This window comes from Heloderma suspectum, chromosome 3, assembly GCF_057233095.1.
Source record: "Heloderma suspectum isolate Gila_16-S chromosome 3, 16-S_ref, whole genome shotgun sequence".
Classification (NCBI taxonomy): domain Eukaryota; kingdom Metazoa; phylum Chordata; class Lepidosauria; order Squamata; family Helodermatidae; genus Heloderma; species Heloderma suspectum.
Genome location: NC_139460.1, coordinates 35,272,541 through 35,288,835, shown reverse-complemented (window position 1 = coordinate 35,288,835; position 16,295 = coordinate 35,272,541). Strand labels below are relative to the sequence as shown.

Here is a 16,295-nt window from a genome sequence, read left to right as displayed (position 1 = left end):
ACTGCGATTTTTGGGATTTGCTGCACCGTCTGTTCCTTCCCCGAACTGACTTCACATCTTACAGTGGGCATGTTGTAGGCGTGCGTAGTGCCTGCATTACTCTGTGGTACCTCTTTGCTCCCCCATCCCTTCGCAGCTGCGCAGTTACTGTGGCACAGAGGGACGTTATCATTTATTTAATCACACTTTTGCACATTTTTCCAGCTTAGTATCTTCGCAATGGTTGCTTTTGGACTCAGTACCCAAGGGCTGGGGGGGGGGGGTCTTGGGGGAGGAACAACATCACTCCAGCCACCATTTTGGAGCAATGGCTAGGCACATAGTGCTCATGCTTGTGAGTGCAAACCATCGCGAGAGTCTCGGGCTGGGGAGCTGACAAACTGATGCTGTGGAAATGAAGGAGCACAAAATACCCGATTTTTACCTAAAACAGGGTCAGAAAGACACAGCAGAGCCCTTCAGATATAAAACATCCACTGACATTTCACACCCCCACACTCATGGGACTGCACAGCTGCGCATTTCAGTATAGTGGCAAAAAAAAGGGCATGGCGAGTCTCTTAGGGAAGTGCACAGTGTATATCGTAGGGCATGGTGATTCGAAGCTGCGAATTGCTGCACAGTTGCGACAGGGTGGGGGACCAAAGCGGTGCCATGTAGATGAGGCCATAGACTGTCTTTCGGGAGAAGACTGAGCCGAAGTAGCAATTGCACACTTCTGCCTTTTCTTTGTCATCTGTTATCATTTTGCCATCCTTATCTAATAGTTGAACCATCATTTCTTTCCTGTCTTTTACTATGCAGATATCTAAAGAAAGCCTATTTTGTTGCTTTTAGCGTCCCTTGCTAACCTTTGTTTGTTCTCAGCTTTAGCCTTCCTGACACCATCCCCGCAATTCTGTTCAGTCCCCGCCTGTACTCTGGCGGGGACTGAACCCAGTAGCTTCTGCATGCAAAGGAAGTGCTCTACCGCTGAGCCACAGCCAGTTTAGAGATGTTGTTAGACTTCTTGTCCCCAACCCAGATAATATGATTTGATTTCAGTAGGGCTAAAGCAGGCTGGGAAAGGCTAACATACAGTAACACTGTGAAGAGAGTTCAAACGATAAACGGCCTTCATGGGAATGTTGATTCATGTCTTGCTAATGTATACAGCCACAACTGTAGCAGAAGCATGGATGTTCACACTGTTGAGTGACTCTTATTCTTCTAAGATAATCAGCTTTTAGCTCCAAGGGAGCTGGGCTTCTTCAGTGGTAATTCAGTTATGTTCAGGCAGGTGCTTACATGAGCCCTCCCTTGCTCTTACCTGGAATAGATCCATGTGTCGCTAACCAGCCACTTTGTCAGCAGCCCTGAAGCTCCTGCCTGGCTGACCATCTCCTCTGCTCCTGTGTTTCTACTAGGGGTGATGAGCAGTGGTCTAAGGGCCAACCAGAGACCCAGGTAACTAGTGCGGAGAGGAGACCTCCTGCCCTGCAGCCTGAATGTCTGGGTCCAAAAGATCTTCACTGTTGCTGGCAGTGCAGGGATCTGCTGGGGAGGGGGTTTCCTGCTCCCCCTTCAAGGTCGGGCAGGGTTGAACCCTGGCACCTACTAAAACAAAAGGATACCCCAAACCCAGTGATGCCAGAGATGGGGTGCTTCCAGACAGGGGACTCCTAGCATTAACAAACCAAAGGCATCATGCAGCTGTTCCATCTTGTCCTCTTTAACACATTTTTTCCCCTCTGGTAAGGAAAAAGATGGAGGAAGTGGTGGGGAAACATTGGAGGGCTGCAAAGGGAACACAATGACATCTGGATCCCCTGTAATATTCAGCGAATGAGGCAGTACAATTGCACAATAAAAGCCTCATCTAGAAGCACCCATGGCTACCTATGGAATAATCCAAAGTATGCTGGAGGGTCTTCGGGAGACTGTAAATTACACTAAACAAATACAAGGGAAATTTGACCTGTTCTCAGAAAGATTATTTTCCTTGGATTAAAAAGAGAGAATGAGAGAGAGAGAGATTCTTTTGAATACATCTCTTGTCCTTAAGGCATGATTCGCTCCACCAACTTGTTTTTAGAGACTCCAAAACCAAACTATAGAAATTCTTGAAGCAGTTCACAAATTGGATGCAGCTTTTATTGTCATCCAAAGGAGGATTCCATTATGCTCAAGGATCACTTTTTATTATACAATTGCTAATAGAAGTTCTTATTAAATGCATATTGGTCTCATGTTTCCTGAAGAAGACTAGATTATGTTCCTTTCCCTGCATTTCACATCCTGCATTTCATTGAGATAATGAGCGCTGGCAGTCTTCGGGATGCCTGAGGCAAGCCCTGGCCGGCCGCCACCTTGCGGTCCCAACTGCCGTGCGATTGATCCTGCAAGGTGACAATCACCACAGGCCTGATTCCAGTTTTAATCCCATGTTACCCTTTCATACACATGCACGTGCACGTGCACCCCCCCCCCATGTTTCTGTATGAGAATGCAAGGATGTGTGTGTATGAGTGTGTGTAGACAGACAGACAGAGAGACAGACAGAGTGTGTGTGTGTGTGTGTGCGTGCACGTGCGCATGTATGTGTGAAGACAGACAGACAGACAGAGCGTATATTTAACAGGGAAACAGGCCTTTTTTGCAGTAGCATAATTTTTCTTCTTGCCAGGAGGTGGATGCAGTGCCATCTGCATCTGAGGGCGCATAGAAAAAACGTGTTGGGCAGTTGCTTTTTGGATCTCACTTTCTCTCAAAAACTGCCAGGGTCCAGACTGAGTCTTTTCCGGTGTTGATGCCAAACAATTCCTCATATTAAAAGTTCCATTGCGAGAGATCTCAAGTCTTTGGAATGCTTTTGGGTCCAACATTTTGCTACTGAGAGAAGGAAAGTGCCTCGAGAGTAGGGGTGCACGAAACCCACTTACCTGGTCTTGTAGCTTTCCGCGGTGGGGGTGAGGCGCTTCGCTGCTCTCCCCCCGAAGTTCAGGCCGGGGGGGGAGGCTTCCCGCCTCGCCCGGCCGAAATTCAGGCCGGGGGGGAGGCTTCCCGCCTCGCCCAGCTGAAATTCAGGCCGGGGAGGAGGCGCCTCGCCCGGCCGCGAAATTAAAAGTTTTTTTAAAAAAAAACAACGCCCCCATGATAGGCTACGTGACGATTAACATAGCCTATCACGGCTAGATCTGCAAAGTCAGCCATGATAGGCTACGTAAATCGTCACGTAGCCTATCACGGGTGACTTTAAAAAAAAAAAGTGCGTACGCAAATGGTGGCCCCCATAGGGAGCCGCCATTCGCGTTCCTTATTTGGTCGCTGTAGTCTACATAAATCTTTACGTAGACTACAGCGACCAAATAAGGAACGGGAATGGCGGCTCCCTATGGGGGCCGCCATTATCCGTACGCACTTTTTTTTTTTTAAAGTCACCCGTGATAGGCTACGTGACGATTTACGTAGCCTATCACGGCTGACTTTGCAAATCTAGCCGTGATAGGCTACGTTAATCGTCACGTAGCCTATCACGGGGGCGGTTTTTTTTTTTTAGTTTTATTGGAATGGCGGCGGCGGCAGCCGGTCAAAAGATTGGCTGCCGCTCCCGCCCCTGACGAAGACCCGACGAACCGCCGCCGGGACCCGCTGCCGGGAGGGACATTCGGGAAAGGTAAGTCCCGTCCCGGGGGGGGTGCGGGGGGGTGCAGAGAATTTCTCCCTGAAACTTGTTCGGGGGGCCGAACACGTTGGCGCTCGGCCCCCTGAAGTTTCAGGGAGAAATTCTCCGCCAACCCTACTCGAGAGCCAAAGTAGCATGATGGACAGAGCAGCCTTCCCCAAGCTGGGGCCCTCCAGATGTGTTGGCCATCATCCCCACCCAGCATGGCCAATGGTTGGAACAATGGGAGCTGCAGGCCAACACGTCTGGAGGGCTTGGGAAAGATGGAATAGAGAGTTAGATTTGCCTTCTGGGAGCCTGGGTGCACATCCCTGCTCAGTCATCAAGCCCCCAGAATGGCCTGGTGAAGGTCATCATTACTGAGTCTAACCCATATTACAGGGGCATTGTGAGGATTCAATGGGGCAAGAAACTCACCACCCTATATACCACTCGGAGATCCTTGGAGGAAGTGTGTGATAAATAAATGAAGCTGGTGACCAATTCTTGTAGAGCTATATATTTTATATATACATGAGAGGCAAGCTTCAAAATGGTAATGAAAAATGTGGGGCACATGAATGAAATAGAAAATTGCCCAATGTGTTTCAGTGGAAACCTTCCTCAGGGGCACAAGAATTCAATTTGTTGAGTTATTCTAGTAAGGAAACATCTCTCTGGAGATCTCATTAAAGTTCCCTACAATTTTAAGTCTTTCTTTCTTTCCCTCCCTCCCTCTTTCTCTCCCTCCCTCTTTCTCTTTTAGTGCTGCTCTCTTTCTCTCTCTCTCAACCAATTCTGATAGGCTATATTAACTAGGGCTGCCATCCTATAGACCAGCTTTCCCCAACCTGGTGCCTTCCAGATGCTTTGGACTTAAACTCCCATCAGCCCTAGCCAGCCTGCCCAATGCTTGTAGTTCAGAACATCTGGAGGGCACCAAGTTGGGATAGGCTGAATTAGTGAAACAGCTAATTAGTGAAACAGCACTTCACATGTTGCATTTTTGTTCTGTTTTGGTGTACACCTAAAAAGCATAGAGAGTGAATGCAACAAACAGGTATTTGAAAACACGTCAGCCAGTGCCCATAGGCCACATTGACTAGGGCTGCCATCCTATAGACCAGCCTTCCCCAAAGTACTGGCGCCCTCCAGATGTTTTGGACTACAACTCCCAGTATTCCTGACCAGTGACTTCCAAACACTGGGCAGGTTGGGGAAGGCTGCTATACACACTTACCTGGGAGCAACCCCCCTGAGCACCACAGGACTTACTTTGGAGAAAACATGGATAGGGTGTGCGTTCTTTGCATGCTTACTTGGAAATAAGCCCCACTGAACACACTTGTATAGGTTCATTGTGAACATGCATTGTACTGGGCTTTTAGATTGCTGCTTTCAACTGAGAGATATGTCATCCAGCTCCTTTTCTGTCATGCAATGACGTCGGGAGAGTCACTTCAGAACAGTGATCCACGTGCAACTTTGTCTTGTGAATTGATTCACCGCATGCCACCAGTATGCCACCACTATACCCAGGAAGGTTCAGAAATTGAGGCTGCTTAAGCTCATGCCTAAAAGAGAGACACTATATGGAACTTTGCTGCAAAGAATAACTCCCCAGTGGTCTTACGTAGGTGGAAAACTAGCTGTACGGATTATCCATGAGAGCTGATCTGCAGTACGTATCTCTCACCAGAGTGTACTTGTTTCTCAAGCACTCTGTGGTGAGACCTGTGTGAAACTGGGTACTGGTACTGGGAAAGGTTTCTAAATTGATTCAAAAGAAAGTTAGAGTCATGCTGGATCAGACCAAGGTCTATCTAGTCCAGCATTGTGTTCACACAGTGGCCAACCAGCTGTCTACGGGAGACCCCAAAACAGAACATGAGTACAACAGCATCCTCCCGCCCATGTTCCCCAGCAACTGGTGTACATAGGCATACTGCCTCTGATATTGGAGGTAATATATAGCCATCAGGACTAGTGGCCATTGATGGCCTTCAGCTTGCCCTTTGCTTAGTTTTCCATGGGGGTTGTCCCCTTTGATGCCTACTAAGATCCACAGCAAGGTGGGAACAAATGTAATCATCTGAATCCACCCTAAATCCACAAAAATCCCTATGCACATTATGTAACAACAGCTGATGTGATACTAGGTAACCTCAGTTCCTTTTGCCTTCTATGTCACGAAATACAAGCTAATTTAATTATTGTCCATTTTTCTTTCTCCAGTTTTCCTACTTGGAGAAGCTCTTACTTGTCCATGGAGCTTGGAGTTACAACCGAGTGACGAAATGCATATTGTATTGCTTTTATAAGAATGTGGTGCTGTATATTATTGAGGTGAGTACAATCAGGAGCATGAACCATGGTTTCATTTCTTGATTATAGTAACTAGAAATTACTATTAAACATGGTGCAGCATGTTTCGTATATATAGCCACCTATGTATGTGTTGGGCTGCTTACAATGCAACCACATGGGTGGCATTCCATGTAGTAAGCTGTTTGTGTGGGCAGTTCCCTGCAAGGCTCCAGTAGATCTTAATCACAACAATGCCAACCTGAAAATGCGGGGCTTTGCTGACAAGGTCAAAATCTGCCCAAATCACAAACAACTTAGCATGTGGAACTCCAAATATCCACTATGAGTGGCCACCTACAGATGACCTGCTTCTTACCTTATCATAGGAGCTTCTACAGTGGGGGTGGGGAACATGTGGTCCTCCAGATGTTGTTGAACTGCAACTCAGCCCATCCACTCTACCCGGCAGAGCCAATAGTGAGGGACAATGGGAGTTGCAGTCCAAGAACATCTGGAGGGCCACAGGTTCCCCACTCCTGTTCTACAACATGCGTCCTTCTCTCAATCCTGTGGGCATGTTAGGTCACATGAAAGCCACCCATGCCACTGCACCTTCACATGCCAGCATTGCCACAGCTCTGAAGAGGGATGATACTGGTTTGGGAATGAGCGATGTGTCATCTCAGCCAAGTGATCCGTATATAATATTTGACATTAGCAGACTTGTGCTGGACCAATACACACTGCAGTGGTTTTGTATACCCCCAGGTAATGAGCCTTTCTACACAAGGCTTTTATTGTGTGCTCACTCACAGTAGTTTGTGGCTCCTTTACATGATGTCCTCATCCCCCAGGGCCTCTCCTGCTCTTTGCAAGCATTTCCTGGCTTTTTTTAGATTGAGGAAAGTGCAGTATTATTTAGAAATGGCGGAATTAGACTCTCGTGTATTTCAACAATATACCAGTGCCATCTAATGGTTGTGTAATGAAACATATAGAAAGGCAGAGAAAGAAAACCCTCAGAAAAAAACACATGTAAAGGAGGCGATCTTAATCCTGAAAAGAATCCGGAAGCAGAAGACTTGGTAAAGGTGCAGTTTAAAAGCCTCATGTAGAAAAGCCCAATGTCAGAAGTGGTTCTATCCCACCTTCCCCAACCTGGTGCCCTCCAAATGTATTGGACTGCAACTCCCATTATTTCCAGCCAGGATGGTCACTACAGTCCAGCCTATCTGGAGGACATCAGATTGGGGAAGGTTGCTTTCTATATATGTCACTGGCTATATGAAGCAGGTCTATTTTATTAAAGGCCAGATGCTTGTTAAGTAATCTGCTTTTACTAATTACTCTGACTTTATAGTTTTGTAATTTATTGTCCTTTTGCATAGCATTGGGCTATAGTGGTCAAAGAGTTGCATTGACCTTGCACTTAAAGTGGTAATGATGTCTGACAGAATTATGGGAATTATTCCTTCACCTCCACTCTGACCAAAGGCTGGGTCATAGATACCCTTGAGTGAGCACATGTTATCCATGTAGCCGGGCACGGATCAAGGCTTAGACATTAATAACCCACAGTGAGGATCAAGTTCACACAATACCGTGCACACGCTCCAGTCTTTACTATAGGCTGTCTTTAGTTATTTAATACATTTCTCTACTGCCATATATATGGCAATTTCTAGGTGATTTACAAAGCTCTGAACATTAAAGTAAAACAACAATGCAAGTGTAAAAGCAGCAGGGTGGGCAGAGAGAGGAATGCATGAAGCCAGTGGAGGCTGGTGGCTCCAGTGTCAGTGGGGCAGTGAATCTGCTCCAGCTCTCAGTCAGAACTCTAAGGGAGCTATCCAAGGTACAGCACCTTGGACAGCTCCTTTAGAGTTCTGACTGAAAGCCGGAGCTGATTCACTGCCCTACTGACATTGGAGCCACCAGCCTCTACAGCATGAGGCTCCCTCCCACATGAAGACTAGAATCATAGAATAGTAGGGTTGGAAGGGGCCTACAAGGCCATTGAGTCCAACCCCCTGCTCAATGCAGAAATCCAAGTCAGAGCATTCCTGACAGATGGCTGTCCAGCCTCATCTTGAACACCTCCAGTGTGGGAGAGCCCACTACCTCCCTGGGGAATTGGTTCCATTGTCGTATTGCTCTAACAGGAAGTTTTTCCTGATGTTCAGCCGGAATCTGGCTTCCTGTAACTTGAGCCCATGATTCCATGTCCTGCACTCTGGGATGATCGAGAAGAGATCCTGGCCTTCCTCTCTGTGTCAACCTTTCAAGTACTTGAAGAGCACTATCGTATCTCCCCTCAGTCTTCTCTTCTCAAGGCTAAACATGCCCAGTTCTTTCAGTCTCTCTTCATAGGGCTTTGTTTCCAGTCCCCTAATCATCTTGGTTGCCCTCCTCTGAACCCACTCCAGTTTGTCTGCATCCTTCTTAAAGTGCAGTGCCTAGAACTGGACACAGTACTCCAGCTGAGGCCTACCCAGTGCTGAGTAGAGGGGAACCAGTACCTCCCGGGATTTGGAAGCTATGCTTCTATTAATGCAGCCCAAAATGGCATTGGCCTTTTTTGCAGCCACATCACATTGTTGCCTCATATTCAGCTTGTGATCGACAACAATTCCAAGATCCTTCTTGCTTGTAGTATTGTTGAGCCATGTATCCCCCATCTTGTAACTGTGCATTTGGTTTCTTTTTCCTAGGTGCAGAACTTGGTATTTATCCCTATTAAATGTCATTCTGTTGTTTTCTGCCCAGCGCTCCAGTCCATCCAGATCACTTTGAATTTTGTTTCTGTCTTCCAAAGTATTAGCTATCCCGCCCAATTTTGTGTCATCTGCAAATTTGATCAGCATTCCCTGCACCTCCTCCTCCAAGTTACTACTTATACCTGGTCCATGTGTGAATCATCCATCATTTTCCTCCTTACCTTCTCCGGAGGTTTTAATGGGGAAGTTTCTCCTTGACTGAAGAATAGTTGTAGCGAGTGCTGTGTAACTGAGCCACGCAGGAATGCCATTCTTGAGGTCATTCATGTCTTTTCGATTCTTCTTAGTAAAGGGGGAGATTGTTCTACATGATGAAGCTTGAGGATAGCCAGACTTGGAAGTTACATAGAGGTACTTTTAGAAAGGGAACAAGCTTGGGTTAAGTAAACAATGAGGAAATGTCTGGCGGGGGGCAGGGGACCCAGTGCCCTCTGCCCCCTCCTCCTGGGATCTCCAGGGTCACATTTCAACTTATTTCTCAAGCCACTGAAAATGTGAATGCTTGCCCTCGAATGGCAATTGGTGGCAATAGCATTTGCTAGAACTGCATTTCTATGTAGTTTAGTGCTACATCTTTGCAATAAGTTTCAAAGTTCCCAGTGCCTTTTTAGTTATGATATTATGCTCTCTTTTTATTTTATTTCTTTACTGGCTGTTTACTTGGTGTTGATGGCCATAAAATGTTCTTCCTTGATTATGGTTTCAGACATACGCTTTTGCAGATGACATAGAAAGCCTCAGTAATACCATAAGGAATACTCTTTCCCTTGAGAGGGGAACTCTAGAAGCCATATCCACATCCCTTGGAAATCAATAGCAAAATGCTTGCTGATTTTAATGGCTCTGGACTGCAAGCTGTCTGTAGTTACCAAGTCGGGAGCAGAAACAAAACCTAAGTGACATGCCCTGTTGTCAGATTGTCATTGTTTTGGTTGCTACGACATTGTTATGAAAAGGCAACGCTGCGCAGAATCTTAGCACCGGCTGAGCCGGCAGTTTGCCTCATTGTTCTGTTACTAGTGATGGGTACATTTTTATAAGTCAGTGACAGGAGCACAGTCAGAGGCTTCTTCTTTTTAAATTCCCTCTTTTCTTTTAAACAATTTTTCACATTGCTTTCTTGCTGCAACAGCAACCATCCTCTCTTAGGGGTCATCATGCCCTATAGTGCATCTGAGGGATGATGCTATACAGCAGGGGTGGGGTACCTCTTTCAGCCCAGGGGCCAAATTCAATTTTGGAGATGCCCTTGGGGGCTGCATTCCAGAGGTGGGTGTGGCCAAAGGCAAAAAGGGTGGGCCCCAAAACACAGCATACCCAAATGCTAGCATATTTTAGCACAGTGCTTTTATTGCCAGTAACAAAACATTAGGAGAGGCATTTCAGTCGTTTAGAATGGGGAGAAGAAACTATGTGGAAGCCGGGAAACCAGTAAACAATTGGCACTTGTGGGAAAATGAGTGGGGCAGGCAAAGGGGGCATGGTCTTCTGGGGAACTGAGGAGGGACAGATTTGGCCCTCAGGAGGGCTAGATTTGGCTCGTGAACGTGAGGTTCTCCACCCTCCCATACAGCATCTTTCTTCAGATGCATTGTGGGACAAAATGACCCCTGACAGAGGAGGATCATTGTGGGAAATCAGCAACAAAAATTGTTTAAAGCAAGCAACCAGTTATGCTACTGTCTCTGGGTGCTTAAAAAAAAGACATGCACACCCCCCCCCCCAAGGGCTCACTCAAAGTCATATCATATATATCATGCCTCTCCTCCACTCCTATTTCGTTTCATTTATTATATTTCTATACTGCCCCATAGCCGAAGCTCTCTGGGCAGTTCACAAAAATTAAAAACCATTAAAATACATTATATCAAATATAAAAACCATTCACATAATGACATAAATAACACACATAACATATATCTAAAACAATGTAAAACAGACAGAGACAGACTTATTATATACTGCCAAATGCCTGAGAGAAGAGGGCAGTTTTAACCTGGCACTGAAAAGATGACAATGTTGGTGCCAGGTGGGCCTTGTCAAAGAGATTATTCCATAAATGGGGTCCCGCCACCGAAAAGGACCTCTCCTTTGTTGCCCCCCTCTGGGCCTCTCTTGGATGAGACTCCCAGAGGAGGGCCTTAGATGCAGAGCGTAGTGTACAGGTCTACTTCTATGAATATGCCAAACGATTTCTCCTGAGAACGTCTGGCACAGCCCTAGAATAGACCTCCCCTATCCAATCTGAAATGGGCCATGTAAATCAAACCAATCTGGAGAGCATTTACTGGACACCTCAGATCAAATAAATTTAAAACCAGGACCATTTTGAATCAACTGTTGCATTCACAATGACATCAGTGTTGGCCACCCTGGTGGATGATTTATGCTAGGGAATGGATGGGGAGTACAACCCCTGTTGGTTCTTTTGGACCTCTCAGCAAACATGGTATCCTTCTGGATCTTTACTACTTCAGCATGTTGTGATGGCCACCAATTTGGATGGCTTTAAAAGGGACTTAAACAAATTCATGGAAGATAAGGCTATCAGTGGTTAGTAGTCACAATGGCAATATATTGTCTCCAGTATCAGAGGCACTATGCCTTTATATACCAGTTGCTGGGGAAAATGAGTGGGTGGGCGCTATTGAACACATGTCCAACTTGTTGGTTTCTACAGGCAGCTAGTTGGCCACTGTGTGGACTAGATGGACTCTTTGGTCTCATCCAGCACTGCTCTTATGTTCTTATCTTGGTTGGGTTCAGTAGGCACAGTGTTATGGCGGTTCTGGTTGTATCTGGAAGAGTGATTTCACAAGGTGGTGCTTGAGACTTCTGTTCTTAATGGCCCCATGGCCATTGACCTTTTGGGTGCCACAAGGTTCTATCTTGTCCCTCATGCTTTTTAACATCTACATGAAACTGCTAGGGGAAACCACACAGATTGCTATTAGTATGCAAATGATACTCAGCTCTACTGCATGCTTCCATTTGTCTCTCCCAGAGAGGCTGTGGTACTCGTGGACCAGTGTCTGGAGGTGGTTTGGGGATGGGTGAGGGTAAAGAAGCTGAGGCTGAATTCAGACAAGACAGAGGTGCCATGGGTAGGGAAGCTGACTACTCCAGATGGAAGTTTACAGCTGGTCTTAGATGGGGTTGCACTTGCCCAAAGGACCAAATGTGAAGTCTCGGAGCTCTCTTGGACCCATTGCGAACCAGTGAAGCTCAGCTGCTGACGTAGGACAGGAGTGCTTTTCACCAGCTTAGGGTGGTATGCCTGCTGCAGCCCTATCTGGAGAGGTCTGCTCCTGCCTCAGTTACCTATGTATTAATGACATCCAGGCTGGACTACTATAATGCATTCTATGTGGGGCTGCCTTTAAAGACTGTCCAGGAATTTCAGCTGGTGCAATATGCGGCCACCCATGTATGTTTTGTGTGACATCTATACTGTGCTGGTTTTAGACTTTATGGTGTCAGCGTGATACCTTTATCACACGGTGTGATAACTTTATGGTACTAAATATGAAGACATTGAAAACCAATTCACAAGTATATTCTTTACACCAGCCTTTGGCAACCTGGTGCTCTCCAGATTCCCAGCATCTCCCAGCCAGCAGGGCTGGTTGGGGAATGCTAGGAGTTGTTGTCCAACACATCTGGTGGGTGCCAGATTGGGGAAGGCTGCTGTAGACCTAGACAGAATATTTCTCCTTCCCTTCTATGCCTACGTTCACACAGGTAGACCAAACCACCCAGATCAACAATGAGGCATTCTCTCTCAGTTCTGTCAATCCCACACCAATGCTTATTGCTCTTTCTGTCTGCTCTTTCTGCTGGGCATGACATTATTTAAAGAGGTCACCCTTCAAGTAGAAATGTTACATGACAAAGAAGCAAGGACTACATCTGTATACACACCATGGTCGTATGGAAAGGAGCTGGAGAGGTGCAGACTCTTCATTCAGATCAACTTAAGATAGAATGCAAATCTGATCCAAAATAAAACTTTTGTACTCACCTTCTGAGGAGAGAGGTGTGCAAGCTCCTACTGTTCAGACAACATGCCCATCTCTCCTTTGGTGGAGATGCACAAATTCTAGTTTGGATGGAGAAGTACGGAGACAGAAACTGTAAAGACATGCTTCCTTATCCCTTTGCTTCTTTTTTATTTCCAAAGCCACTTTCAGAAGCAATCTCGGACAAGTCCATTACTATGGAAGGTTCACAGTTTGGCTCAGGCAGCATTCTGTGGTATATTTAGCTTCCTGGTAAACTCAGCTCTATCCCTGGACAACATTACAGATCTCCATCTGTGCCAATTATTTGTGTGCATTTCATTACGTTAGACTTCATGCAATTCTTTTATTATCAAATTTTATTTTAGCAAGAGATTTGCTTCACATCTGTTGGACAGATACGTTTCTCTAGAGCTGATATGAAGCTTCTCTTATGACATAAGAACCATGAAATATAGCTGATTACAAGCGTAGAAGAACATTGGAACATTTCTCTTGTGTCATGATTAGAGAAGTAGAAAGACAGCCAGATCAAAGGGGGGGTGATGGTGATGCCGGTGAATAGTTCAAAGCCCTGTGCAGAATACTTTGACTTAGTAGCACAGCTGATATTTTCCATGTCAAAAAGAATTAATAAAGAAAAAGAGCCCCTGATCCTTCAACATAACACACTTTTATGTGTTCCCTTCTTTCTTGTTTGCCTTACCTTGGCACCTAAAGGACCCATATAAAGAATTAATTTCATGTGACCAAATTACAAAATGTCAGCTTCTTCCACAGAGGGTTCTCTGCAAAAGAGCAAGGTGCCCACAAGAAGGAAATCCTACCATTTTTTGGACCTCCTAAAACAAAACAAAACAAAATTGTAAGAAATAACCCCATGACTTCCTATGTCCACTATCAAATGCTGAGGTTACTACAGCACAGGACACTCATTATAACAACAATGCAAGCAAATATGCACATGTTTTCATAATAAGCTTCCAGGGCTGTAGTAACCTATGCATTTGATGGCAGGCACAGGAAATCTTGGGGTTAGTTCTTCCAAGAGTTTTTGTAGTTAACTATCTGAATACCCAAATACAAAATACATGTGAGGCCTGTCAGTAAAGTTTGCAAGCAGGTGTTTTTTTTAGCTTGTCTTCTTCTTTACAATGCACCCATATTGGGAAGTGGGGGTGGGTTGTCTGACCAAACATTTAAGGGGGAGCCTGAGCATAGAAATTCATATAACAACCATCTTGAAGGAAGATGCTGTTTATTTGTCTTTGGGTGATTTGATCCATTTGAATTTACTTGTAAATGTGTTCCATAGAAATGTATTATTTTATTTAGACTTCCAACATGACCTGTCTCTTCCTTCTGATGGCTCTTTATCTTTCAATCAGACTTGGACAGGGCAGCCCTTCAAATACAGGATGCCTTCAAAACAGAGGACGGTCCTCCGGCAGTACTTCAAATAGAGGACTGTCCTCTGTAAATTTAGCCCATTTCAACTGGGTTAATTCACACAATCAGCCAATCTTAAAGTGTACAGTAACCACAAGCGCAATCCACTCGACTGTCAATGGCAAAACAGCACAAAGCACAGAGCATGAAAGACCAGGTCCACAGCCTGGGGGTCATTTTGGACTCCCAGCCGTCCATGGAGGCTCAGGTGTCAGCTGTGAGCCGGACAACGCTGTATCAACTCCATCTGATACGGCGGCTGTGCCCCTTCCTTCTCGACCATCTGCTCCCATCAGTAGTACACGCCCTGGTCTCCTCTTGTTTAGACTACTGTAATGCGCTCTACGTGGGGTTACCCTTGAAGACAGTTCGTAAGCTGCAGCTGGTACAGAATGTGGCGGCTCGCCTGATTAAAGGCAGCTGCCAGCGATATCACATCACTCCAGTGCTGAAGGAGTTGCACTGGTTACCAGTTGTTTTCCTGGCCAAATTCAAGGTGTTGGTTTTGACCTTTAAAACCCTACATGGTTTCAGCCCAGCCTATCTTAAGGAGCGCCTCCAGCAACACCAGACAGGCCGCTTAACAAGATCAGCCTCGGTGGCCTTCTCTGTCCCATCAGCCAGGACAGCTAGACTGGTGGGGACTGGTGGGGACGAGGGAGAGGGCCTTTTCTGTGGTGGCCCCCACTCTGTGGAACTCCCTCCCTAGGGAACTCTGCCATGCCCCCTCTTTAATGAGCTTCCATCGTGCATTAAAAATGTGGTTGTTCAGGCAGGCATTTGGGGTGGGTTAGGGTATTTTAGAAAACGTTTTTATTGTAGAATTTTATTGTTTTAAACTGTTTTATTATATGCTGTACATCGCCCAGAGTGGCTGGGTGACCAGCCAGATGGGCGATTAATAAATTTAATAATAAATAAATAAGCATAAAGCTCCTCTGTAAACTAGGGCTCAACTTGTGAAGTGTGTAATTCTCAGCTTCGAATCCTGCCAGCACATTTCCTTGATGAAGAGCCTAAACTGGATAATTCATTCATTCATTCATTTATTTCTATACCGCCCAATAGCCAAAGCTCTCTGGGTGGTTCACAAAAATTAATCATTAAAATGACCTGTTAATCATTTCTACTATGTCCAAGTAGGGACAAAAACTGTGCAATATCTAATATGGTTTATGCAGTTGCATGTTGCCCTAATCCAAAGATGTTAAACAGTAGTCTACTCTGATAGACAGACAGACAGACAGACAGGCCTCCCTTTGAAAATGTATCCAAACGTTTCTACAGCTAATTTATAACCTCTAATTTCTGTTGCTGCTGGTGACAGTTTATTTCATATTTCAACCCCCTGTCATGTAAGGAAAATTCTGTTTGAATTGCTCCTGGGTTTGCCCATTCCACAACTTTAATCCACGATTGACTTCTTGTTTTGGATTCCTAATTTATTATGTTAATCCCAAGGGTTGCCAAAGAATCAGTCACAAGGATGAATCCATGGTAGTTCCCCTTGCCTTGCTGTAATGTATTCTGCACAGTGGATCATTAGAGAGGAATCCATTTTTATTGAAAGCTTTTGCCTCAAGTACTGTAAGGCTGTTGGTAAGGTTTTGTGAATGTTCAGCTGCAAATGATCAAGCAAACACCTTTTGTCTCCTTTCATTTCCACGGAAATGTGTGCTTTGCATGAATCTGTGTAATGCTTGAACCTTCAATGTATAATTATTATGAACAACAAATTAAGTTTCATAGCAAAATCCCCAAATCACACAAGAGTCCAATGTACGTAAGGATGGGCGAACGAGTGATGTTGAAGTTAGTCAGGATTTTATGAACTTCGTCTTGCCACTTGTCTTGTGCCCAATTCCCGTTCACAATCACTGTGTCGGGACCCAGCTTCACTACTGCAGTGAGCCTTGTAAGTTATAGCCAGGATTTGATTGTAAGTAGCCTGGAAGGGTTTGGACCTATTCATTTTCTGGAATGTGAGAGTCTGTGTGAGCTTATCTCTGTCAGAGTTCTCAAAGCAGAGCCAGGGGGAGTCACCCAACTCCCTGTCCACTTGCTGGTCTGGCCTTGGCAGGCAGGGAGGCTGGAAGTTGT

The 16,295-nt window shown here is 45.5% G+C and overlaps 1 protein-coding gene across 1 annotated transcript in view; it reads left to right on the top strand.

The window, feature by feature from the left end:
* ATP8A2 (ATPase phospholipid transporting 8A2) overlaps window positions 1-16,295 on the top strand; it is a 519,580-nt gene that overhangs the window by 266,293 nt on the left and 236,992 nt on the right. The window contains exon 28 of the mRNA XM_084845428.1: window positions 5,879-5,989. Coding sequence (XP_084701554.1) covers window positions 5,879-5,989 — 111 coding nt within the window. The remainder of the gene's footprint in view (window positions 1-5,878; window positions 5,990-16,295) is intronic.